We start from the raw sequence: 22,077 nt of genomic DNA, 5'->3' as shown, positions 1-22,077 counted from the left end.
ACCTCGGGTTTGCTAAGCAATTTGAGCAGTCCCATCATCGCCTGAGACAGCCATGCCCCAGAAAAGACAGCGAGTGACTCGAAAAGGTCAAGCATCTTGGTATCGAGAAATCACGGAGCCGCCCAAAGGTCGAATGCGTGCACCACCCTCGCATCGGGATGCCAGTGACAATCGATCGCCACCACAGAGTGTATTCATGACTCTACTTCCAAAACTAGCCAAAGCCAAGCGATGGGCAGCAATGGCTGAGTACAGCCACATGACTTGCCCACCAGGAGCTACGGATCGCAGTGAGAGATACTCAGGGGTACACACTGTCCTCTTTCGCTCCGATGTAGTTGTGAACAGGATCAACGACAAACTCAATGCTGTCGTCATTGACACCCTTGACCGAGCCACGGGCTCGCGATTCAAAAGATGGACGATAGTTTGTTTTAGTCGCTTGGGGTTCTGACGAATGGTAAATGGTAAATGGTAAATGGTAAATGGTAAATGGTAAATGGTAAATGGTAAATGGTAAAGCTGAATGCTGGAATTCATCAGCCGTAGAGCCTGTCCTCGTTTCCAATACGATGTCTCGGCTCAAGAGCCCAGACAGAGGCCCATGAGGATTATCGAGACAATCATTATAATGCAGCCGCGATTCACTTACCAGCAGCAAATTTCTGATTGAACCGTTCATTCAATACTGGATGCCTTGCACCAGCGTTGTTTTTACGGAATGGGGTGAAGTGTCGCACTCCTGTCCACTGGCGACGACGGCGGTCTGCGAAAGCCAAAGCGTCAAGCTCTTGGCATAATTGCTCTCGTTTCTAGAGAAGGAAATGCATCGGAAACGTCCCCAAGGCGGAACAGGGGCGCCGATCAAGAAGGCCAAGGCACCAAACAAGTCACCGAGAGCATTAGTGAAATGAGATCCACGGACAAGCTTTCCTTTACACTGACTGATAAAAGACATTGTGCTTAAAAGAGCTGTTTCTGACAGAAAACAATGAATAACTGAGATGATAGTCCAACCTGATTCATGGCATCGGCTTCCATGGCCTTTTGGAACCGTTTCTGGGCTATATCGCGAAGCTTCTCGAGTCGTTCCTCTTGACACAGAATCTCGTTGGCACGTTCTTGGGCCACCAGTTCTACATTGTCGCCGGCTTGGGGGGTTGCTTTGGAAGAGGAGTAGTCGCATCGGACAGCATGGTAGTCTCGATGAAATTCGGTGTGCGAGTACTTTCGCGCGCCGCCAGGATGATAGAATTCGTGACGCACACGAACAAGAGACTGAGACGCCAGTTCGCAAGCGGGGAAACTTGAGCAATCGACCAGTTTCTGCTTAGCAGCTATGAAGCGAGCGCGAGCCCGCTCTTGTTCATGGATCGCTAGATGTAATTCCCGGCGGGTTTGCTCGCACTTTGTCCGATGGGCTCGTTGCTCAAGTTCCTTGAGAGCGCAGTCGCAATCACCAAGCAGCCATTGTCAGCATCATATAAGTAATGGTGTCTTAATTTTCATAACAGTGAGACTTGGGTATCAAGGCTGCTGTTTTTTATAAACACTGCCTTGCCAAAGGAAATAGAGCCAGGAGGGTAATAATGGCCGGTGACGGTGGCGGTAACTCACCAATTGCAATGCGTGCTGACTTCGTTCCTGCTGGACCTCCAGGCGTCGTCGGGCCAGCACTTGATTTTCTTGCTCTTGTTTTGTCTATCGTACGAGTACACGACGATATAATTAGGGGGTCGAACAAACAACGATGAATTGATGTGAAAGTAGGGGGCAGGCGTCCGCGCCTGCTCATCCTCCGGACTAACTGCCATGGACATTGCAGCTGAAATGCTGTTCATCCGACGTATGTGCGTGTGCGTTCCGGAATTGGCATGAAATCCATTTGCACCATCAACTGAGAGCAATGCCATTGGGCCAATGCTCCGACGGGCAGCACCAGCGACGGGCATGCTCTCATTTTCTCGGTCGCCCGAGACCTCTCATCCATCAAATTCTGCGCTTGTAATACCGTTATGATCTTGGATCTGCGAACGATTGGATCATTTGGGGCATGGCCACCTGACTCACCTTACGACGGTTCTCCTCGATAGCGCTACGATGAGCCTGCCCAACGATATGTCCAAGCTGCTGCTGCATCCGCTGCTCATCCTCGATCGCTTGATGCGTTTTGCGCTGTTCTTCCGCCTAAGGAGCACGGTGGATGTGGATCTTTAGAGTCGCAGGATCTCGTGCACTGTAATAAGACGGGGTCCGGAAGACTCTTCTGACCTGTTTGAATTGTGTGGCGGCTTGAAGCCGTCGCTGCTGCATATCCCGATAAGCCACTCGCTGTTTCTCGGCCAATCCTCGCTCCTTTTCGCGGGTCTGGGAGGGATCGATCGATCACGGAGTAGGATCAAAGTGTTTGGAGCAACAGTACGAGGTGAGACCAATGATGCATCCGAGCTACGATATAGCCCTTCGAACCCACGCCGTATTGCGAAAAAGTTTGCTATGAAAGAGGCTTTCGCCAGCTGATTTGGGACAGGATCACATCGATCTTGATCTTGAGGGAACGGGCTGCATTCCTCGTGCGAGTCGATATGCTGCCTTTGCTCCAAGAACAATGGCGGTACGGGAGGGAGCCAGATATTTGGCGAGATCGAACCTCTTTTAGACGAGATAGTCGCCGCTGCTTGCGATCCTCTTGGAGCTGATGTTGGACCTCATTGGGGCTGGGGCAGATGCCAGGCTTCTTCCGGACAGCGGACAACATTTTTCTTTTCTGGAAACAAGCAGCCCAGAGACGAGCAACAGAGGGGCACAGACGAATCGCCCCCGGCAGCCCTCGGAAACGATCGAGCCAACTCCGGACCAGCACGGCAAAATGTTCCAGGCCCGAGCGGACCCAGCCCCGAAATGAGGCACGTGCGATCCTTGCCCAGAACACGACGAATCGGCCATCGGACCAATCGGGGCCGATACGTCCGACAGACATGTGTATTCAGAATCCAGGAATCGTCCCCAGGAGCCCACACAGACGCTTCGCTCTATTTTCAGACTCAGCGAGCGCTTAGTCACAGAGGAAGAGCCGATATCGCGGGGTTTAGCGTTTGGAGTTCCCTTTGGATGGGAGTCTCCCAAAAGCTGTCTGCGAGGCAAGTGACCGTGCGATTTCGCCTTTGGACCGAGGTTGTCTTTCCGCATCTCTCTCCAAGGCTTTTGCTGCAGCTGCTGCGTTGGCATCGAGTTCTTTTTGAGTGACTACCTTGAAGGTCATGTTCCGGCGACTGGTTTTCTTGGACGGGCCCGATGGCGAGCCCAGACCATGGATATCGAGATCCTCAATTTTTGAAAAGCCTGGAGCCGAGCCAGGGTCCGTGACTGCCAAGGATGCTGTGCCGCGAGCCTCTCTCAGGAAACCGAGGCTTGTGTTCAAAGTTCTTGACATCTAATATTGATTTACGACATTCAGTCGTCGTAAATTAACCCGTGTTAGTATAACTGCGAGCGCCCAAACCGGCTCCCTTTGATCTCACTGGGCTCAAGTTAGGTAAGCCAGATTTTCATGTACGGTCGGTCCAGCGAAACCCAAGAGAGGAAATCGATATACGGAGAGAAGGTAGGAAGCGTGCACCACCTCAGCGTCGGAAAAACAGCTTGCTTACATAGGAGTGTGGGTTAGCGGCTATCTTCTTCGGCCGGAGGTGTTTTCGGCGCAAATGCGGTGACGAGCTTTCGTCCAGCAGGGTGAGAATAGCCTTCCGTTCAAAATCCCCAACGTCCAAGGCACCAGGCGACGAAAAACCATGATCATTAACACAATCATCGCCAGCAAGGCTCTCATCTGCCATCTCGTCTTCCGGATTGGTGACATTCGACGACTGTCGTAAAGGGGGTTTGGCAGCCCGATGCTTCTAAATAAAGCAAGTAAATAGCGACGTCAACATCGCAGCCCACATCTGCGCGTGAGACGACAAAGCCTATAAACACGTACCAGGATCAGATTGGAGCCCAGAGGATGCTGATTGGATGCTGTTTGGGCACCGGCGCTCGAACTTGATGATGTTGTACTAATGCCGCTCAGCTGACGCGCAAGGGTCGCTCGCAAGTTCGTGACTGGCATGTAGTCATCCTCCACGAAAAATGCGGATCGGTCATTGTCAATTTCGAAGCATCTGCGAAAGGCATCTGTTTCGGATTCGGGGCCATCTGTCGGTTCCAAGTCCAAAGGGCGACGTTGAGAGTGGATTAGTGCACTCTGTCGCAATCAGTGGTGCTGCACAATATCTGCACAATATCTGCACAATATCTGCACAATATCTGCATAGACGCCCCATTGTCTCCATATACCTCTCGGCTTTCTGTCCCTGAGACTGCGTTGTTGTATTCTCATGATCCGCAAAAGCTCCTCGTCCGATTCTTCGTCACTGAGATCAAGGCCTTTGCCAACTTCCTCACGGTTTCGGCGCATCGCCCGTCGATGGAGGCTTCCCGATGTTACGTCTTTGATGAGCTCCGATGTCTCAACGTCATCGCGCTCTTTCATTTGTTGTCTGTTCGCCGAATAAAGACAACCATGAAGGCATCGTGAATCACGAATTCTCTTGGACAGTGCCCAATAGCCAGCACATGCCAAGTATCAGACGGACTTTGGATCATGGCGTGCTAAATCAATCCACAAAGCTCGGAGTGGTTGCTGGGAATGGATTTTTTGCGAAAAGCCATACTTAGACATTACCGTACCTGTGAAGCTCGATAATGTCGTCAAACGTCTCAATCTCGTCCTCGTCTCCAGAACAAACGAGGGGCTCATCATTCTGAGCATCTTCGTCTTCATCAGGCCCGCCTATTCCCATAAACTCGTCCTCTTCTTCCACGGCTTCGCCTTCAATGAAAACGGATTGCGGAGGCTTGATCGGGAATGTTGAATCCCGGGGCGAGCCCGCATTTGTTGGATAGAGTGCAGCCTCGTGTAGACGATGTAAAGTCAAGCCAGGATCCATGGGAGACTCAGCCATCAACAGGTTCTGACTCGACGACCAACTCACTGCTTCTCCCCTACGGCTAGCGAGCTCCACTGGAGCGCGATGATTTGCCTGTTGACGGCTCATGTACGCTTCGTTGCTGAGCCCCAGAAAGCCGTTCGCGTCAAAAGTCTGGGTTCTTTCACTGCTGCTAACCTCATGGCTGTCGTGGTATGCCTCAGTCCCGGTTGCGCCATCGTCATTCTCGTCAACACCATCCTCTTCATCATCGGCATCGGTTGTATGCAGATCGCCAAGGAGATTGCCGATAATGGGAGCATTTCCAAGACTACTGCCCTCGTCGTCGCTGAGATCAAATATGCGTTTTGAGCGACCAAGAGAGATTGAGTGTTCTCTCTTCATTCGCTTGGCTTGGCCATCACGACCCGCAGGCTCTGAAGCTCGTGCTTCGTCATGTCTGCGAGAGCCGGAACGAGGGGCAAACACGTCGATCACGGGCTTTACATCTCTATCACCATAACCACCATCGGCTTCATCATCGTCATCGAGGATCAAATTTGATCTTTTGTTTTGCCGACGCGATAGTGATTCAGCTGAATTTGTGGAAATGTGCTGGGTGGCTTCACATGCTGCGCTGTCGACCGCGAGCGCGGTTACAGGAATGCCTTCAGTGGTGTATGTTTGAGTCGGAGGATCACATAAAACATATCCATCTCGATCCCGCATGCTACTGACGTTTAGGCGCCTTCGAGCCGACAGCGCCGGTGTCCGTTCATCGCCGGTCTCCGAAAAAGGGGCTGAGAGCAATTGCTCAAGCTCATCGCTCATAAATTGCGAGCTTTCGGGCATGCGGGTGGCTGCACTTGCAAGTCCGCCTGTCGTTTCGCTCGGGTGTGACTTGGGTAGCGCCGTGTTGAAAAAATGAAGGAGACTGCCTTTCTTTGGAAGACTCGGCATGCAAATAGATCCAGCCTGGTTAAATTGCCGCTTGGCTAACGATTCGACGGGGTTGCTTGAATTGAATTGATTGAACCGGAAGGGATTATTGGATCACAATAAGCTCCGTGCAATTCGACCAATTCGACCAATCGATATGAGCAAGGTGGTCGTGTGCCGACGTGGATTTCAGCTCACCTCAGATCTTCATCGAAAGTACCAATGCGAGTTGTCGCAGGGTTATTAGCGGCCGGGGCATCCAAGGGCTGGGTACCGCCAATGCCCAGAGTCGATCGCTCATTCATGGAGACTTGATTGAAATGCATCTGGTTGTAATATTTTGGCCAAATAGAAATGTTACCTAATGCGAGGAACAATTCGCGAACCGGCTCGAAGAATCGATTTAATAAACTTACCAGACCCGATGCCAACAAGCGCTATATGCGTCCGACAAAACGGATTCGGATAAACGGTTGCCACATCAACGAATTAGCGCAAAGTCGCAAAGACCGCCACTGGCAGAGGATACTTCAAAAGCGTCGCACCTGACTCTCTGGTACCGTCGAGGTATTGTCGATTGTGGAATCATCATCTGCTGTCTTGGATCCTTCATGATTGCGCATATCCAGGCTCTTGGAGTTTGAATATCCATCAGCATCAGCACTATCCTCTCGAGTAACCAAGCCATCCATTGGCCAAGTGTCAGCTTGGCCGGAAGAAAATACGTCCTCAGATTCCAGAGGTGCTGAGTGCTGCCCAGTTCGCTCCAGCAATGTCGGTAAGTCCTAGAATTGGCAATGTATATGGATGGAGAGTGAGTTAAATTGGAGGAGTAAATCCTTGTCGGGATGCCCTCAGTGGACTCAGCTACCTCGGTCAGGGGCTCTGGATTGTCGGAGAGAGTGCATTGTTCTGTGCATTTTTTGGCTTTCTTTTCTTCGATGCGCGCTTTACATTGAGCTTCTTCAGTGAGCCGGCGCTCGCGCATTTGATCATGAGCCATCTTTTTAAGGCGGTTGTTTCTTTCCCTCAAGATGTCAGCAGGACTGCGGGTCATATGTGCCATTTGAGGTATTGTTTGAAATGCGACAGGAATATCAGACTTGACAGCTTGTTTGGATCGAATTCGGAGATCGACTATCTCGCACACCTCGATATCAAAATCGTGATTGTCATGCAAGTCCAGCGGGCCATCGCCGGCGAGGTTTAAATGCTCAAGATTCGTCTGTCTCAGTGATGACGAGAGCTTGGACAGTGGACGGATGGGGTGCACTGATGTAGTAAACTTCTTGGCGTTGCGCTTGTGCTCGCCGTCGGCTGGAACGATGACGTGCTTCCTCTGAGATGAACGCTCGGGAGTCTGAAGTGGGCCATCGCTAGGTACGGCATGGATAGAGATACGGGGCAGTTGATCTTTGTCCGCGAATATTGTGGGGGAATCGAAGACTCTGTCGGGCAGCCCTGGTCGGATAGATTCGATCGGCTGGGAAGCCACCTCCACTGCGAACTCATCATTAACAGCATTGCCAGAAAGCGAGGCTTGATCAGCATTGCTGGAGAAGTCCCTGATAGGATCAACAGATGGGAGGGGGGCCACGGTACTTGTCAAGTATATTTGCAGATACGAGCTGTTAGACAATACTCGTTCTCGCAAAGGAAACATGAGTCACAATAACGGCGATCAACTTACGGAGCTTTGAATTTATCCAGGAAAGTCGACATATTCATGGATCCTTTTCGGAATGGGAGTTCAATGACGGTTTCTGTCAAGTAGTGCAATTGCGGATGCACATTCAGCAGATTCGATTGTGTAAATATGGGCAGCATGCAAATCGTTGCACCGCAACACATATATATAAATATTTAGGATAAGTTAGCTCAAATTTTCGGATCCCTATTCCGTGTCGAGCTACGCCACGCAACGATGGAATTGTACCTCGCTTGATTCGCTCGGTCTCTGCCTTCAAAGCGAGCTTGGCTCTGGATATTCCCTATGTTCACGGTGACTGTTAGTAGGAACGCTGGAGAGTCCATCAAATCAACTCCAATGCTTGAAAATGCAACCAAATCTGAACGCCAGCTCTTCCCAATTATCGCTATGCAACTACCGGACCTCTAACGGCCCAAAGGCCAGGATTGAGGGACAGTATGACTAGCCCAGGAATCATGACCAAGCTTCTCGCCTGTGGTCGTGTTCATTCCTTGCATATTCACAGCATCGGCAATATACCTTTCCACTCAATTCAATGCTCTTGAAGGCGTTCGTATCTTTCAAGCGGGACTTGAGTTCAAGAAACTCTTGGAACTGATCGGCCTTCAGGACCTCGTTACCGTCAGAGTCGTATTGACTTCCATATGAGGCCGAGTCTTCACTTGCACCACCTTCTTCTTGATCTTTCTCAAACTCCTCGGTTCTCTTGGTGGAGATGGAATATCGGCCGAGCTCATCACTGCTAGTGGTCTTTGGCTCTCCCAGTTCACGAGCAACATCGTCGTCCGAAAGATCAATATCGTCCTCATAAGCTTCGAGGCGCTTTGCTTCATTCCTGAAGATATCATTGACATCCTCTTTATCTTGGACGTCCGATTTGGCGGGCTGCTCCTCAATCAGGCCGACCGACCCAGCGACTTTGGCCGGAGCGGATGAACCTTGCTCTGGGCTGTCGGTGTCGACATCTGTAACTGCGACGACTGGTGCAGAATTTTCAAAGCGTGGTGTCCGAGAATTATTTTCTGGCTCGCTGTCGGATTCCCACGAAAGGATTGAGGCATGCATGGTGGGCTTGAACCGGGGGAGAAGGTCAGCGAAGCTACCGGGTTGGTGTGCGGGCAGAGATGCGGCCGTTGTGCAGTCGAAGCACCAAGCTGTCGATGACTGGCTTTTGGTACTGGGAAGAATGGATCGCCACTGATGATCAAGATGGCCGTTTGTGGGCCGGCGACGGTTTCCTCGCTCGCCTATGTGATGACCCCTCGAAGCCAGGTGCGTTCGTATCCGGCGCCGCCGAGGCCAAGGCGAAGCCAAACCGCCCGCCCTGGTCGGCCTGGCCATTTGCCCAAATATGGACAATCACATGACTCGAGGCGACGGACGCCATTGGCGGCCAGAGGCTGCGCACGATCCCGGCCAGCCCGGGGTTGCACCCCGACAAGGCGCTGGTGGGAGCTCGGCTCGGCTCGGCTCGGCACGACCCGTTCCTCGCAGCCCCGGCCGTACCGCATGCAAGCAGAGATGATGCGCATTTATCGTATGCTTCCGAAGCGAGGATTCGCTTCGCAGGTATGAGCACAGTCGATGGGATCAATAGGGTCGCTCTTGTCGTGGCTCGGCGGCGACGGGAGCATGGTGGGCGAGGCAACTGACGATGCCAACCGTCACTCCAGACGCGACCCGATTTTGTCAAGATCGTGGAGGTTGGCCCCCGAGACGGCCTCCAAAACGAGCCCCAAAATGTACCAACGCCGACCAAGATTGAATTCATCAATATGCTCTCGCAGACTGGCTTGAGTGTCATTGAGACGACGTCATTTGTTTCCCCCAAATGGGTCCCGCAGATGGGCGATGCCTCCGCCGTTATGAAGGGCATCACCCGCGCCCCTGGAGTCTCTTACCCGGTCTTGACTCCCAACTACAAAGGCTTTGAAGCTGCCCTCAAGGCCGGTGCTGCTGAGGTAGCCATATTCGGAGCGGCCTCTGAATCCTTTACAAAGAAGAACATCAACTGTTCGATTGATGAGAGCTTGCGACGATTTGAAGACGTTTGCGAGGCTGCTAAGGAACACAACATCAAGGTCAGAGGGTGAGTTGGTCGCCATTCTGCACCCGATCTCTATGGTGAGGACACTCCTCAACGCTGTCGAAGATGTATCCAACGAGAGTATGATCTGACTGTACCAATTGTATCCAGTTATGTCTCCACCGTGGTGGGCTGCCCTTACGAAGGCACTATCGAGCCTCGGGCAGTGGCGCATGTCGCAAAAAAACTGCATGAGATGGGCTGCTATGAAATCTCGCTCGGTGATACGATCGGCGTGGGTAAGTTTGTAGAGACCGAACCAAGTCGTAGGCAACGAGAAAATGCGATACTCCCGTCCCTAACCCGAGCGTGAACATGAAAACTTTGTGCGATTGTAGGAACTCCAAAGAAATTTAGGGAGATGTTGGAGGCTGTTCAGGAAGCTGTGCCGCTGAACCAAATTGCCGTTCATTGCCACGACACTTACGGACAAGCTCTGGCCAACATACACGCCTCCCTCCAGGTTAGCCATTTCAAAAGCCACAAATGTGCACCACTCACGATCTCGAGGGGTTCCAACCGCGACACAGATGCTAACTGCCGACAAAACGCGCTGAAATCATGATTGCCTCCAAATTGAAAGATGGGCATCCGAGTGGTCGATAGTTCAGTCGCAGGCCTTGGTTCGTATTGAGTGCAGTTCATATGCACCAAGCTGCCGAGCTTTAACAATTTCATCGCCGTTGTCGCCAGCAACCGCGGCCATGGTTATGCAACCTGTGCTAAAAGCGATATCAATATTCCAGGGGGCTGTCCTTACGCCGCTGGCGCCAGCGGAAATGTGGCCACCGAAGATGTAGTCTACATGCTTCACGGAATGGGCTACGGGACTGGCATTGATCTGCCGGCTCTCATTAAGGCAGGGAATTTCATTAGTGGCTTTTTGGGAAGACCTAGCGGCTCCAAGGTTGCTCGGGCACTCACATCCAAGCTTTAGTATGAGAGAAACGAGAAATGCAACAGCTGGAGTCATTCTGACTCTGCCAGCTATTGCGCCAACCGATCGACACAAAATGGAAAGCACCGCTCAAAGTTAAGGACAAGCTAGCCAAACTCACAAAGGCCCACTCCATCTGGATTACGAACAATATACAAAGGGTTGGTCGAATCTCTATTCCCGATTGAGCCAAGGACGGTGTGGGAAGATGAGGACTCGGAGGGAATATGGTAACGGAGCACAAATGGAACAATACACAATCTTTGCAGAGATGTCTCTGAGAAAGCGCAGGACTCTGTTGATCATATGATACAGCACAGATACTTCGGCTTTCATCCTCAGTATGTCCAAGAGCAGCATCCACCGACGCCGCACCTCCGCGCCCGGTCGAGTGGGCGATGCGATTGTGGATCCGACTCGACCGATGTGAGGTCGCCATGTCTGTCAGTGGGGATTGCTGGGCGGGTGGCCAGACAATACCGTCGTCGTTCAGGTCTGGCAAGAATCATGGTGGTGGCTCCAAACAAATGGCCGTGTCGATGAAACACTTGGTAACCTCTGCTGAAGATCAAGGCCACTAGGCCATGCAAGCACTAACAACTCACCATGCAAGCACCGACAGCTCGAGAGACACCGGCTCCGAGTGCCCAACATCCACGGACGAACGATGGAGTTCCATTCCACCACCCAAGATGGCCCGAGGACACGCTTGGCTGCAGCCCCACCAGCTTCAAGCAGACCCTGACCCCGGTCACGGTCGAGTCTGCATCAGAGTCATCCAAAAGGCCAGCCCACCGGCTCAATGTCCGGTCCAGCGAGTGTCTCGCATTTGCCCAAGAGCATGCGCCAAGGCTCAACTGGAGGCCGAGGGCCTCATTGGCAGCAACCAGCAATCAACAACCAGCAACCAGCAACCACAGCCCAGACCCCATTCCAGACCCCAGCCCAAGATCACAAGGGCCAAGAACTACCCCGGCGGACCAGCGCTATCGTAATAACAGAATCCAGCGACGCCAGCATTGTTGTCCTTGAGCAGGCTTGCTCGGGAAGAAATGCGTTGATCCAGAAGGTTCCCTCCTCCCGGTCGGCTTCGGCAGTACCAGGTCGAGTCGACTGTCCATCGACAATCACCGCGGATATTCACGGAACGACGGCTTCTCTGCCTGCAGTACTGGCCGACCCCCAATCTCAGACCGATTCCACCAGCGAGTAAATCCCCATTGATGAATCGACCGGCCTCGTTGCTCCACAATTTAACCGCCACGTTGGAATCAATCGCTCACCTCCCAATCCACTATGGTGGGCGAGCTTACAACCCGGAGCTTTATCGAGAAGTGGTAATATGTGCGCCAAGAATCATGCTGAGACCAATGCGTTGGGAGCTAACACCAGTCTTGGTCACTCTGCAAGGAGCGGCCGTTCGGGTATGTCAGAACGATCAATTTGATTACTCCTGCTCGCAAAGCGTACATATGAGATTGTTCACCCAGTCGGCTTGTTCAGTTGGAAGACTGTGCCCTCCGCCAATATAAGTGTGGAGTGGACAAGCCAGAACCTTGGCTAAATGGGCGGAATTCGAAGGGTCAACGAGCTGTTCGGGGGTGCAGAGTGTAGTAAACCAGTGAGTATGGCAGTGGCACCAAATCGATTGCGATATGGCAATAAACCAATAAACCAATAAAGCCATGGATGTGATAAGCAAGCGACAATCGATCACAAGTTTCCGTCTGCCTCGGATGTACATGCCTTATCCCATGTGCCAGTGAGCACTTGGACCTTGCCAGGAAGCGATAATCGTATGGCGTTTAGCCTAGAGTCGCTCACGCTATGGCCCAACGAAGCAGCAATGTGGGCAGCCGCCCCTGCCGTGGTGGTTGCTCGTGTAAGGGTGGTTCTGTGTTTGGCGATGTGGAATATGCGCTCACGCTGCGTTGGGAATCGAGGGTCGCTCGATGCACTCGCCAAGAATCCCTAGAGAACAACCCGCAAGCACGCTCAAGTCAGCCAAGGCTTGAGCGCAATAGAATTCGCTTGACCATCAGATTGATTTGTCGCATAGGAATAATACCTGTGGGAAGACTAGCTCCATATTTCTCATCAAGCGGATATCGGGGTCCCTAATTGTGGCCACGCCGAATAGGCCAAAGATAGCACTCAGCTACAGAGGGGTATCGGAATAGCAGAATAGCGGAATAGCGGAATAGCGGAATAGCGGGGTAAGCGATGGACGTGCGCTTTATGGGCTTGCGGCTGTATCGTTCTGATGCGCGTGCGAATGTGGCTCAATGCGGCTTTGTACGGGCAGCCCGACAATCGTGCATCACAGTTGTCGCAACAGCCAATTGGCTTTGATGACGGACCTTGGGTGGTGCACCTGATTTTTAATATTCATGAGTTTGTGGGTCGGCAGTATGCAAGTCCGATGGTGAGCTGTCAGAGTCAATGCCGGTACACCCAAGATATGAATCATATGATAACAATCCATCATGTAGTTCAGCACATCGCCGCAGCGGACTCACCAGCTGTTGTTGATATCAGGGTGAGTGAGGCCAGAAACTCAGGGAACTGGGATGCAAACTCTAGGGAGATCTGAACAGGTGATGTTTGGTTTGACATCAGGCTCGAAAAAAACTGGGATTCAAATCAATGGTCGACATAACTTACCATCCCGCCTGGAGTCGCTCAGCGCATATAGGCCAGGGAAGAATTCAATCAGCACACTGCGACCAATGCCCTCAAGACCAGAGCCGTGGAGTGACAGTCTCGATATCGATTCCAGATGATGTTGACCCTGAATCCACCGATAGCCGAATCGAAAGTCATTCCAGGCCACAGCCGACTTACCCATCGATACGCCGATAAGATGGATATCGCTGCTCCAGCCGAGGTGTAAAAGCAATTCAAGGACATCCTGAGCCATCGCCGATGTCCTGTAGGCAGATAGCACAGGATTAGATTCCATCCACTAGAGGGGCTGCCGCTGGGCGCACTTGACACTGTGAGGGCTGCGTTCTGGAAAGGTGTGTCCTGATGCATGCCTACTTGTATGGGCCAGGGGGACATTCCGAGAATCCAGCACCTCTGTTGTCAAAGATGCAACACAGATAGCCTTGGGTTGACGCTAGAACAGGATACTGGTCGATGGAGGAAGTGGCCATCCAACCGCATCAGCATAAGGAGAAGCCACCGAAAGGGTCCAACGGATTTCATGGTGGAGCTACAGAAAGCCAGTCTCCTTTGAAGATTCGGTTCAAATCACAAGCGCAAGCAACCTGTTGATCCTGTGGTATTGACGGTATGGCTGATGGATGAGTCGCATGAATGTGAGGTGTCATTGAGATGGGGCCGCAGAGCCGCAGAGCCGCAGAGCCGCAGAGCCGCAGAGCCGCAGAGCCGCAGAGCCGCAGAGCCCAGCAGCAAATACAAGCTGGATTGACACCAGGCCGAATCTTTGGCGGCCAAGAGTACATACCCAAGACTGACAGGAGACACTCAAACCGGCGCTGTAATAACGTAGATCAAGCAAAGGCAAAAGGACCGAATACCGACCGCATATGTCCGAGAAGGGAGAGGTGTCGGATCGACAAGCCAGTGAGTGCTTGCGCAACGATGAGCTCTGACCTGTTGAGGCAAGGCAGCGAACAACGTTGTGCTCTGGACAGCGGCGCTGGAGAGCAAGCGGGTTGCGAACTCCTAGTCCCGATGCCAGGATATCGGACTGCATGACGTCCAGATGCACATACATGAACAAGAGTCGTTTCCTTGGCTGGAGGGTGTCACCGTGGAGCTCGTAGTAGAGCTTGAACGGCGACGGCTCTCTGCCGTGGCCAACGACGCAGTACGGCATTGAGCAGGCGGTGGTCTGGGAGGATTGGTGCTGAGCAGGCCAGCACAAGACAGCGAGAGGCCTGGATGTGGTCCGAGAGCGCGCAGGCGCACGGAACTTGTCACAACGGGGCGAGGCAAAAATAGGTCCCACCGAGATTTGAACTCGGGTTGCAGGAGTCAGAATCCTGAGTGCTAACCGCTACACTATGGAACCAAACACGGTTGCGCTGTGCGCCTGGAGACTGCGGGGATTGAACCCACGGCCTTCTGCATGCGAAGCAGACGCTCTACCACTGAGCTAAATCCCCGCTTGACCTTGATCTCAACTTTTGCATCCACAGGCACAGGCTCTCCGTCGCTCTTTTATCAACAAACCGCTCAACACTCTCAACCAACGACCCCCTCCACATGCCCCCGACCCAAACGGCCATCAACGAGATGGCCATAGACACCTCGGGCAGCTCTGCTGCCCAAGAACCAGGCCAACCGGACGAAAATCGCAGCCTAGGAAGCAACGGCCATCAGGTCAGTAGCGCCAATATCACCGAGGCCACCGAATCAGCACCCACCAAAAAGCACCGCAGGGATGGTGAGCCCATCCAGCTGCACGTCGGTCGCAAGAAGACCGTCGAAGAAATTATCGAAGAGCTCTATGCAGATTCGGCAATCTTTCCCAACCCGCCCGACGTGGTTGAAGAAAAGAAGTGGGCCCTCTCGATCCTCGAGAAGGCCAAGAACAACACTCTCACCGACCAGGACTTCATCCCGGTCGATTTCAAAGACATCACCTACCGCCGCTTTAGGTTTGTCTTCGCTCTGAAGGCAGACCAAGTTCAATGCTCCCGTTGCAGAGGGAGCAAGCCCCCCGCCTGGCGTATCGACGACGCCCAGCACTCGGTCGTCTGCAAGAACATGCTGATGAGCCCGGACGCCGCCACCAAGGTGGAAGAATGCGGGAAGCATTTTTCCATCCTCGTATTCTGGGGCCTGATGACCCGCCATGACGAAGCCGGATGGAAGCTTTTCGAACAACGGGCCTCCCTCGCCGATGCCAGGGCTGTCGGGAAGCGCGTCTGCGCCACCGACATGCGCAAGAAGCAGAGTCCCCAACAGCAGCTTCAGCACATCCAGAGTGAGCTTCTCAAGAAAGCTCAGAAGATTAACGAAGAACTCGCCAAGCTGGACCTCAGCAAACCCGAGGAAGTTGCTAGACTCAAGGCCCTGATCCAGAGCGCCACCGAGTGCATGCAGACGCTCGCCTCCGAGCTGGAGCATGCGTCCCGGGCCATCTCGGAACGCCCAGCTCCGACATCCTACGCAGCAGCCGCCCAGCGGGGTGCCAAGAAGCAGCCCGACAACAAGACAATCGACGCGCGCAAGCTGGCGGCCCTCGAAAAAGTCCACCAGGAGGCCGATGCCGGCAAGAAGAACGAGGCCATCGGCGCCATCCTCCGCGGCCGTGACCCCACCGACGGCAAGTGGCTGGTGCCCAAGACTGCCACGCCATTCAGGATGATCAGATCCTCGGTCCCTGTCGAGGAAGGACCCTTAAAGGATAGGATGGACAACGCCGCTTGGGTTTACGTCAAGGGTATCCCTCGGGGTAGCTACCGCACGATCAGACAAGCTTTCAAGGAGAAGGGCTTTGCCACCAACCAGATTCTCAATATCAGCTTTGTCAACAACAGCGTCTGTGAGTTTGTTCTCAGAGACAAGAGCTCGAGAGAAGAATTCTTGAAGCACATTACGGACATGAAATTCACTGAAGTCGCACACATGGACGTGTCGAAGATCACCGAGGCCGAGAAGGAGTCCAAGAAGCTCCAAATCAAGAGCTTCATTGAACGCGCTGCCAGGATATGTGCGGAATCCAATGACCTCCTCACGGCGACCTTGTACCAACGGAAGATGAACGACCCAGCCGTCGCCGAGCAGATCACTGCTAAGGCGAAGGAACTGGCTCGCAACAAACCAGGCCGCCAAGAAAAAGGCGGACGCGAAGGAACCACTCCTCCCCGCAAATGATGCAGCCCCAACCTACGCCCACTATTAGGTTCGCGACCCTGAATGTCTGCGGACTTGAAACCTCTATACACGAGGTTATCGAAATGGTAAAAGCAAAAGACCTCGACTTTATAACAGTCCAAGAAACGTGGCTCAAACCACAGCAATCCATCGGACCTTACAAGAACCTCATAGTTTTCGAAACCCGAGAGCCATATGTCTCTGTCGACGGCCTCGCAAGAGGCACCGGAGGAATCGCCCTCATTCGGAACCCGAAAACCACCAACCTCGAAGACTTTAGCAACTTCCGCGTTGGACCTCATCACACGAGCATCTGGTTCAAGTTCCGAGGCATCGTCTTTGGATCTTTCTACCTCAAGCCTGCTCTATCAGCCAATGCGGCAGCCCTGCAAAAGTTCCGAGAAGCCCTGTCGGCCATCAAGACCAACACCACAGAAATGAACAATCCTATCCCATCTGTGATCATGGGCGACTTCAACACCCGCATGGGCCAGACAAGCAGAGACACCCATGAAACCGCCAACCGTTTGCAACCACTGCGGACAGCTGTAGCGGGCGGCTTCCTGGAATTCGTGGATTCGACCAACCCCACGGGGCAACACTGGACCCACGTCGTCAACGGGAAGAAACCACAACACTCAGTACTGGACCTCTTCTTTGTCTCGACGGCACTGAGACACAACGCCAAGACGGTGACGGTCCACTCCAACGACACCTGTAACTCAGACCACCGCATGGTGTCGATGGAACTTGAATGGAACGCCGCCAGAGAGCCTGCCCGCCCACCAATCCTCGTGTGGCGAACCAACAAGCTCGAAGATCCCGAAACCCTCCAGCAATACACGGAAGCCTTTAGAGTCCACCACCCAGTAGTCGTAGAGCAGATCACACAGCTGGGAACCCGGCTACCACAAGAGGATGGACCCATGGCACGCGAAGACGCCGAAGCCCTCGTTGAATCTGGGTGGAATATCATCAAGAACCACGTCACAGCGGTGGCACAAATCGTCATTGGGAAGCGAAAGAAGGATGGCCCGGCTCCCCGCAACGGCTTTTGGACACCGGAAATGGCTGACATCAAGAAACGACGAAACACGGCTTATCGAATCGTGAACCAGTCGCCACAAGGCTCGAGAATCCAACTGCAGGCCATGGCCGACTACGAAAACATGAACAACAAACTCAAGGACCTCATACGACGACAGAAACGCGCCTTCTACAACACCTGGGCCCAGTCTCTCTCCACCAAATCGGACTCTGAGCTCCTCAAGGAAATCAGCAAGCGAGACAAGGTCAAAAGCGGCTTCTTCAACCGGTCGATTCTTCCGAACGACCAAGACAGCATGGACCAGTACCGGGCCCACTTTGGGAACATCTCAAGTCGTCTCGGTGTTCAAGAAGCCAACGATACACCGCGTCCTCAGGAAATACTATTCAGTCGCCTCTTGGGCCGCGAAATCACAGCAGAAGAAGTAAAAACAGCCATCCGACGCATGGGGAAACACAAGGCCCCTGGGTCCGACGGGATCAGTGCCGAGCTCCTACACCCAGTAACCGACCAAGTCTCGGATTGGCTGCGTCAGCTCTTCAACTGGTGCATGTGGACCGGCATCGTCCCTCAAGAATGGAATGTCGCCATCAACCACCCCATCTGGAAGAAGAAGGGCGAAGAAGAGGACATCAAGAACTATCGCCCGATCTCTCTGCTACAAGTTGTCCGAAAGGTATTCGAAAGGATCTTACATAGCCGACTCCTCCAGGAGATGGGCCCCATCGACATCTCCCAAGGAGGCTTCCGCAGCAACAGGGGAACCCTGGACCAGGTATTCGCACTCGATTCAATCGTCAAATTCCTACAGAACGACGGCCACACCCCGTGGATCGCGTTCATGGACATCAAAGCCGCGTACGACTCAGTTGACCGGGATCGGCTCTGGCACAAACTCGAGCAACGAGACATCCCCCCGCATACCATCCGCATCCTACGCGCGCTCTTCGACAACGTGACCACCGCTGTTCTCGTGAGCGGCACCAAATCCCGGCCGTACTGGCTGGAGATCGGGCTGCTGCAAGGGTCGGTTCTTTCACCCACCCTCTACAGCCTCTTCATGGATGACCTCGCACAGAACCTACGAGCAGTCACATCACCCAGAATAGGGAACCTCATCATCAACAATGTCATGTACGCGGACGACATGGCGTTGGTAGCAAAAAACCAGGAAGACCTCCAAAGACTTGTTGACATCTCCGAAGCACACGCAGATGAAAACAATTACGCTTTCTCTCCGACCAAATGCGAAGTGCTTACCGCGGAAGCAAACCCGACCCCAATCACACTCAAGGGAACACCTCTTAGCTTCGTCACCAGCACCTACAAGTACCTCGGGGTGCAGTTCGGCCCTGATGGCATCGACGCAGAGGCCCACGTCACTCAACTAAAGCACAAAGCCCAGTTCCGAACCAAAGAGCTCAAGGAACACGGCATCTTCAGCAAGTCAGTCTACCCTGGACTGATCGTCAAAATCTACAAGGCTTTCATCCGGCCCCGTCTGGAGTACGGCCTTGCCATCGTCAACATGAAGGGCCCGATAATGAACACTCTACAGGGGTGCATGCTGGACACACTGCGATCGGCACTCAACATACGCCAGAACGCGTCTGGTCCGGCTGTCATGACAGCCACAGGAATCTACACCATGGCGACCAGAAAACAGATACTGATGATCAAGTGCTTCGGACGGTGGTTCGACAGGAAAGACGACCCAGGATATCTTGGATCCCACGTGCTCAAGTACATCACCGAGTTGCCCCCAAGAAACCCAAACAAGAAGATACTCTCCAAGCTGACCGGAAGCGCCGCATGGAAGGAGCTCGAGAGACAGCACCGAGACTCCCCAGACAGAACAAGACTGGACCTGTTTGAATCTGGAACTGGCACCGGCACACCCATCAAGAAGGCGGTGATCGTTCACAGTTTTGAAAAAGAGCGGAAGCCCGAGAAAGTAATGTCGATCGCAGGCACCTACAAGTGGGAAGGCGACCCCATCCTGACAGCGCGGATGCCAGTAGCAACAGTTGCCCAAGCAAGGAGAATGCTCCTGTGGCGAGTCGGGTGTTTCCCACCTAAACCCGACAAGGAGTGCAAAAAGACCGGACCCAACGGCCCCAAGGTGTATGTCAACAGAAAACACGCAGCAGAATGTGTCCGAGCCAAGGACCGACTCGAGAAATATGTTCACCCCACATCGATCCCCGAAGGCATCACCTACATCGACCTTGCAATCGACGCACTCCCCAAGTTGGCTCGAGTGCCAACAAGACCACTCACCACCGATCCTGAAAAACAGAGAAGATGGCGTGCCAAGCGCAGCCGAGTACTGAACAACAGACCAGCGATCTGGCTGGATGTCGTGGCGGTGCTGGATGACATCGCAACCAAATGTCTGTCGTGGACAGCGGCCCCTCGGGCTGACCAATCGCAGCAAACAAGTACCTGAGAAAGAAACCCTCCCAGACGCATGAGCAGACACTTGGACAGGGAAGCCGGAGCTGGAGTCCCAAACTGTCACTGAATGGATGAGTTCGGCAAAACTTGACATCGCCGTCCCTCCGCAAACAGGCCCCATGGGATAGAGAGCTGTACACCGACGACCCAAATGTCCCGGTTGGCAAAGCCAACACCCAGTGCCAGAGCCCAAAAGGGACGCTAAGGCAAAGTCTTTAATAAAGACCCACCTATTGACTGAGCTAAATCCCCCACGTCGTCATCGGGCAGCACTACATTATATTACTATTCACTTTGCCTCATGCGCCACCGCGCAGCACAGCCACACCCCGCCCTCGCCCCGCCCTCGCCCTCTCCTCCGCCCCGCTGTGCCGCCGCCCTCGGCTGCCGCCTTTGGTTGCCATTCACACATCTCCCACCATCCACACATCTCCCACCATCAACAGCCACCACATCCATATCCTTCCATGTCGGCCCCGCTGCAAGCTCCTCGCAAGACCCCTGGCCGACGAATGATGGAGAGGCTAGTGCCTTTGGCGCGGTCGCCTTCAAAGCCTCCTCCCAAGTCGCTCCCGCCACCCAAAGAATCGGCTGATCAAAAAGAGCCCGATCCGCCAGTCTACTTTGAGCTCGTGCCAGCCGGAGACCCGGCCAGGATCTCGCTCCTCCCCGTCACCAGCTTGAACTACTACTCTCTTGGCTCGCTCTCCGTCGCGGCCGATCAGGAGCAGCATATCCCCTCCAACTGGAAATCCATTGCACAGGGCTTCTATGAGCCCGACGCCTGGATCCGAGGCATATACTTCACGCCCAACAAGAAGATCGCATATCCCTCTGGCCCAAGTCAGGCCGTGGCCACTCTGATCCAGAATCTGTCGTCCCCGACTCCAGCTGTCCATTCAACACTTCATCCGACTCGCCGTGCCTCGGCCCTCAAGTCGCTGGCAACGTTCTCATCCCTGCCCTCGCTCTCGAGCGTTTTGTTCCAGCAGCCGGGCGCCCAATCCTCAGCCCGCGGCTCAGAGCCCTTGCTTTCGCCGGCACAGCAGCTGTCACTTAACCCCCAAGAAGACGCCGTGCCAGTTGGTCTCGTAATGCTTTCGCTACCAGAAAACATTCAAACGCGCAATCCTTTTCTGTGGAGGCTGATGATTGACAAGCGCTATCAAGGCAAGGGCTTTGGACGGAAGGCTGTTGAGCTCGTGCGGAACGAGGTGCTCAAGTTTCTTCCGGAAGCTACCCACTTGGATGTAAGCTCTATAGTACTGCTTAGCCCACCGCTATCGGTCATTTGACAGCACCGCTCGAGTACTGGGGTTGGTGCTGAAAGTGCCTGGATGGGTACACTTGCATCCCTGACACATTGCTGTCATGATCTTCAGACATGCTGCAAGATATCGCACCTCGACTCAAGTCCCTTGGCCTTTTTCCATAAAGTTGGATTCGTTCAAAAGCCCCCATCTCCGTCCGAGAGCGATATCGCCGACCTTGTTCTTGACTTATTTGATGGATTTGAAGAATGAAGACATCTCCCACCATCACCATCACCATCACCATCACCATCACCATCACCATCACCATCACCATCACCATCACCATCACCATCACCATCACCATCACCATCACCATCACCATCACCATCACCATCACCATCCCCATCACCATCACCATCACCATCACCATCACCATCACCATCACCATCACCATCACCATCACCATCACCATCACCATCACCATCACCATCACCATCACCATCACCAGCACCAGCACCAGCACTAGCACCATCATCACTGTCCAAAGATGGCTATCGAATCGTGTTCTGCAACCTGCGACCACTTCATCCATATCGAGTTCCGCTCAGCTTCTTTTTTGCATAATTTTGATATATCTCGGTAGCACCTGCTTCCTTTCATGACACGATCGACCATGGCTTCGCTCAGACGAGATATGGCATCGCACTGAACGCGCGTCGTGATGCTGCTGGTGAGGGGCAGAGTGAGCTGTAGCGCTCGCAAGATGCACCGGGATGACCAGATCTTGCCGCCAAAGGCCGCTCGTTATGGATCCTGGACTCACACA

At 53.4% G+C, this 22,077-nt stretch overlaps 5 protein-coding genes and 2 non-coding genes across 7 annotated transcripts; 2 read left to right on the top strand and 5 right to left on the bottom strand.

Moving 5' to 3' along the window:
- Positions 1 to 171: 171 nt before the first annotated feature.
- BJ171DRAFT_533921 (uncharacterized protein) lies at positions 172 to 2,904 on the bottom strand. Its single transcript, XM_053112827.1, has 7 exons — positions 2,651 to 2,904; positions 2,272 to 2,367; positions 2,071 to 2,187; positions 1,618 to 1,701; positions 1,018 to 1,437; positions 653 to 812; positions 172 to 450 (listed from the first exon to the last, which is right to left on the bottom strand). The coding sequence occupies exons 1-7, from the start codon at positions 2,756 to 2,758 to the stop codon at positions 302 to 304; spliced, it is 1,134 nt and encodes a 377-aa protein (XP_052962011.1). The 5' UTR covers positions 2,759 to 2,904; the 3' UTR covers positions 172 to 301.
- On the bottom strand, positions 2,885 to 8,913 carry BJ171DRAFT_533918 (uncharacterized protein). The gene is made up of 12 exons (XM_053112826.1): positions 8,137 to 8,913; positions 7,843 to 7,897; positions 7,597 to 7,669; positions 6,778 to 7,507; positions 6,452 to 6,691; positions 6,323 to 6,343; positions 6,105 to 6,232; positions 4,729 to 5,982; positions 4,336 to 4,538; positions 3,980 to 4,194; positions 3,651 to 3,899; positions 2,885 to 3,433 (listed from the first exon to the last, which is right to left on the bottom strand). The coding sequence occupies exons 1-12, from the start codon at positions 8,680 to 8,682 to the stop codon at positions 3,089 to 3,091; spliced, it is 4,059 nt and encodes a 1,352-aa protein (XP_052962010.1). The 5' UTR covers positions 8,683 to 8,913; the 3' UTR covers positions 2,885 to 3,088.
- A 134-nt stretch (positions 8,914 to 9,047) lies between these two features.
- Positions 9,048 to 10,958, top strand: BJ171DRAFT_533916 (3-hydroxy-3-methylglutarate-CoA lyase). The gene is made up of 6 exons (XM_053112825.1): positions 9,048 to 9,186; positions 9,291 to 9,706; positions 9,815 to 9,942; positions 10,042 to 10,166; positions 10,287 to 10,326; positions 10,450 to 10,958. Exons 1-6 carry the CDS (start codon positions 9,127 to 9,129, stop codon positions 10,638 to 10,640), a joined length of 960 nt encoding a protein of 319 aa, XP_052962009.1. The 5' UTR covers positions 9,048 to 9,126; the 3' UTR covers positions 10,641 to 10,958.
- A 980-nt stretch (positions 10,959 to 11,938) lies between these two features.
- BJ171DRAFT_533907 (Alpha/Beta hydrolase protein) lies at positions 11,939 to 14,860 on the bottom strand. Its single transcript, XM_053112824.1, has 12 exons — positions 14,777 to 14,860; positions 14,384 to 14,682; positions 14,113 to 14,143; positions 13,913 to 13,921; positions 13,683 to 13,774; positions 13,485 to 13,570; positions 13,305 to 13,312; positions 13,160 to 13,229; positions 13,001 to 13,014; positions 12,709 to 12,798; positions 12,387 to 12,611; positions 11,939 to 12,231 (listed from the first exon to the last, which is right to left on the bottom strand). Exons 2-12 carry the CDS (start codon positions 14,485 to 14,487, stop codon positions 12,088 to 12,090), a joined length of 873 nt encoding a protein of 290 aa, XP_052962008.1. The 5' UTR covers positions 14,488 to 14,682; positions 14,777 to 14,860; the 3' UTR covers positions 11,939 to 12,087.
- Positions 14,611 to 14,682, bottom strand: BJ171DRAFT_t321. The gene has a single exon. It is a non-coding gene; the product is annotated as a tRNA-Gln (tRNA).
- On the bottom strand, positions 14,705 to 14,776 carry BJ171DRAFT_t320. The gene has a single exon. It is a non-coding gene; the product is annotated as a tRNA-Ala (tRNA).
- A 5,540-nt stretch (positions 14,861 to 20,400) lies between the features above and the next one.
- BJ171DRAFT_573246 (uncharacterized protein) lies at positions 20,401 to 21,555 on the top strand. Its single transcript, XM_053113707.1, has 2 exons — positions 20,401 to 21,248; positions 21,381 to 21,555. Exons 1-2 carry the CDS (start codon positions 20,466 to 20,468, stop codon positions 21,519 to 21,521), a joined length of 924 nt encoding a protein of 307 aa, XP_052962007.1. The 5' UTR covers positions 20,401 to 20,465; the 3' UTR covers positions 21,522 to 21,555.
- Positions 21,556 to 22,077: the final 522 nt, after the last annotated feature.

Source organism: Polychytrium aggregatum, assembly GCF_025602895.1.
Source record: "Polychytrium aggregatum strain JEL109 chromosome Unknown BJ171scaffold_92, whole genome shotgun sequence".
NCBI lineage: Eukaryota > Fungi > Chytridiomycota > Chytridiomycetes > Polychytriales > Polychytrium > Polychytrium aggregatum.
The sequence above is the reverse complement of the archived record's forward strand: the minus strand, read 5'-3'. Positions and strand labels throughout refer to the sequence as shown.

Coding starts and splice junctions, on each gene's coding strand:
- BJ171DRAFT_573246 (XM_053113707.1), top strand. CDS start 20,466: ATGTCGGCCCCGCTGCAAGCTCCTCGCAAGACCCCTGGCCGACGAATG. Junction 21,249..21,380: donor CGGAAGCTACCCACTTGGAT/GTAAGCTCTATA, acceptor CATGATCTTCAG/ACATGCTGCAAGATATCGCA.
- BJ171DRAFT_533907 (XM_053112824.1), bottom strand. CDS start 14,487: ATGCCGTACTGCGTCGTTGGCCACGGCAGAGAGCCGTCGCCGTTCAAG. Junction 12,612..12,708: donor TGGAGCTAGTCTTCCCACAG/GTATTATTCCTA, acceptor GTTGTTCTCTAG/GGATTCTTGGCGAGTGCATC. Junction 12,232..12,386: donor TCACTGGCACATGGGATAAG/GCATGTACATCC, acceptor ACCCCCGAACAG/CTCGTTGACCCTTCGAATTC.
- BJ171DRAFT_533921 (XM_053112827.1), bottom strand. CDS start 2,758: ATGTTGTCCGCTGTCCGGAAGAAGCCTGGCATCTGCCCCAGCCCCAAT. Junction 2,368..2,650: donor GACTATCTCGTCTAAAAGAG/GTTCGATCTCGC, acceptor GATCCCTCCCAG/ACCCGCGAAAAGGAGCGAGG. Junction 451..652: donor CAATCAGAAATTTGCTGCTG/GTAAGTGAATCG, acceptor ACCATTCGTCAG/AACCCCAAGCGACTAAAACA.
- BJ171DRAFT_533916 (XM_053112825.1), top strand. CDS start 9,127: ATGCAAGCAGAGATGATGCGCATTTATCGTATGCTTCCGAAGCGAGGA. Junction 10,167..10,286: donor ACATACACGCCTCCCTCCAG/GTTAGCCATTTC, acceptor CCAAATTGAAAG/ATGGGCATCCGAGTGGTCGA. Junction 10,327..10,449: donor TAGTTCAGTCGCAGGCCTTG/GTTCGTATTGAG, acceptor TCAATATTCCAG/GGGGCTGTCCTTACGCCGCT.
- BJ171DRAFT_533918 (XM_053112826.1), bottom strand. CDS start 8,682: ATGCATGCCTCAATCCTTTCGTGGGAATCCGACAGCGAGCCAGAAAAT. Junction 7,670..7,842: donor GACCGAGCGAATCAAGCGAG/GTACAATTCCAT, acceptor ACTACTTGACAG/AAACCGTCATTGAACTCCCA. Junction 7,508..7,596: donor CTGGATAAATTCAAAGCTCC/GTAAGTTGATCG, acceptor ATACTTGACAAG/TACCGTGGCCCCCCTCCCAT.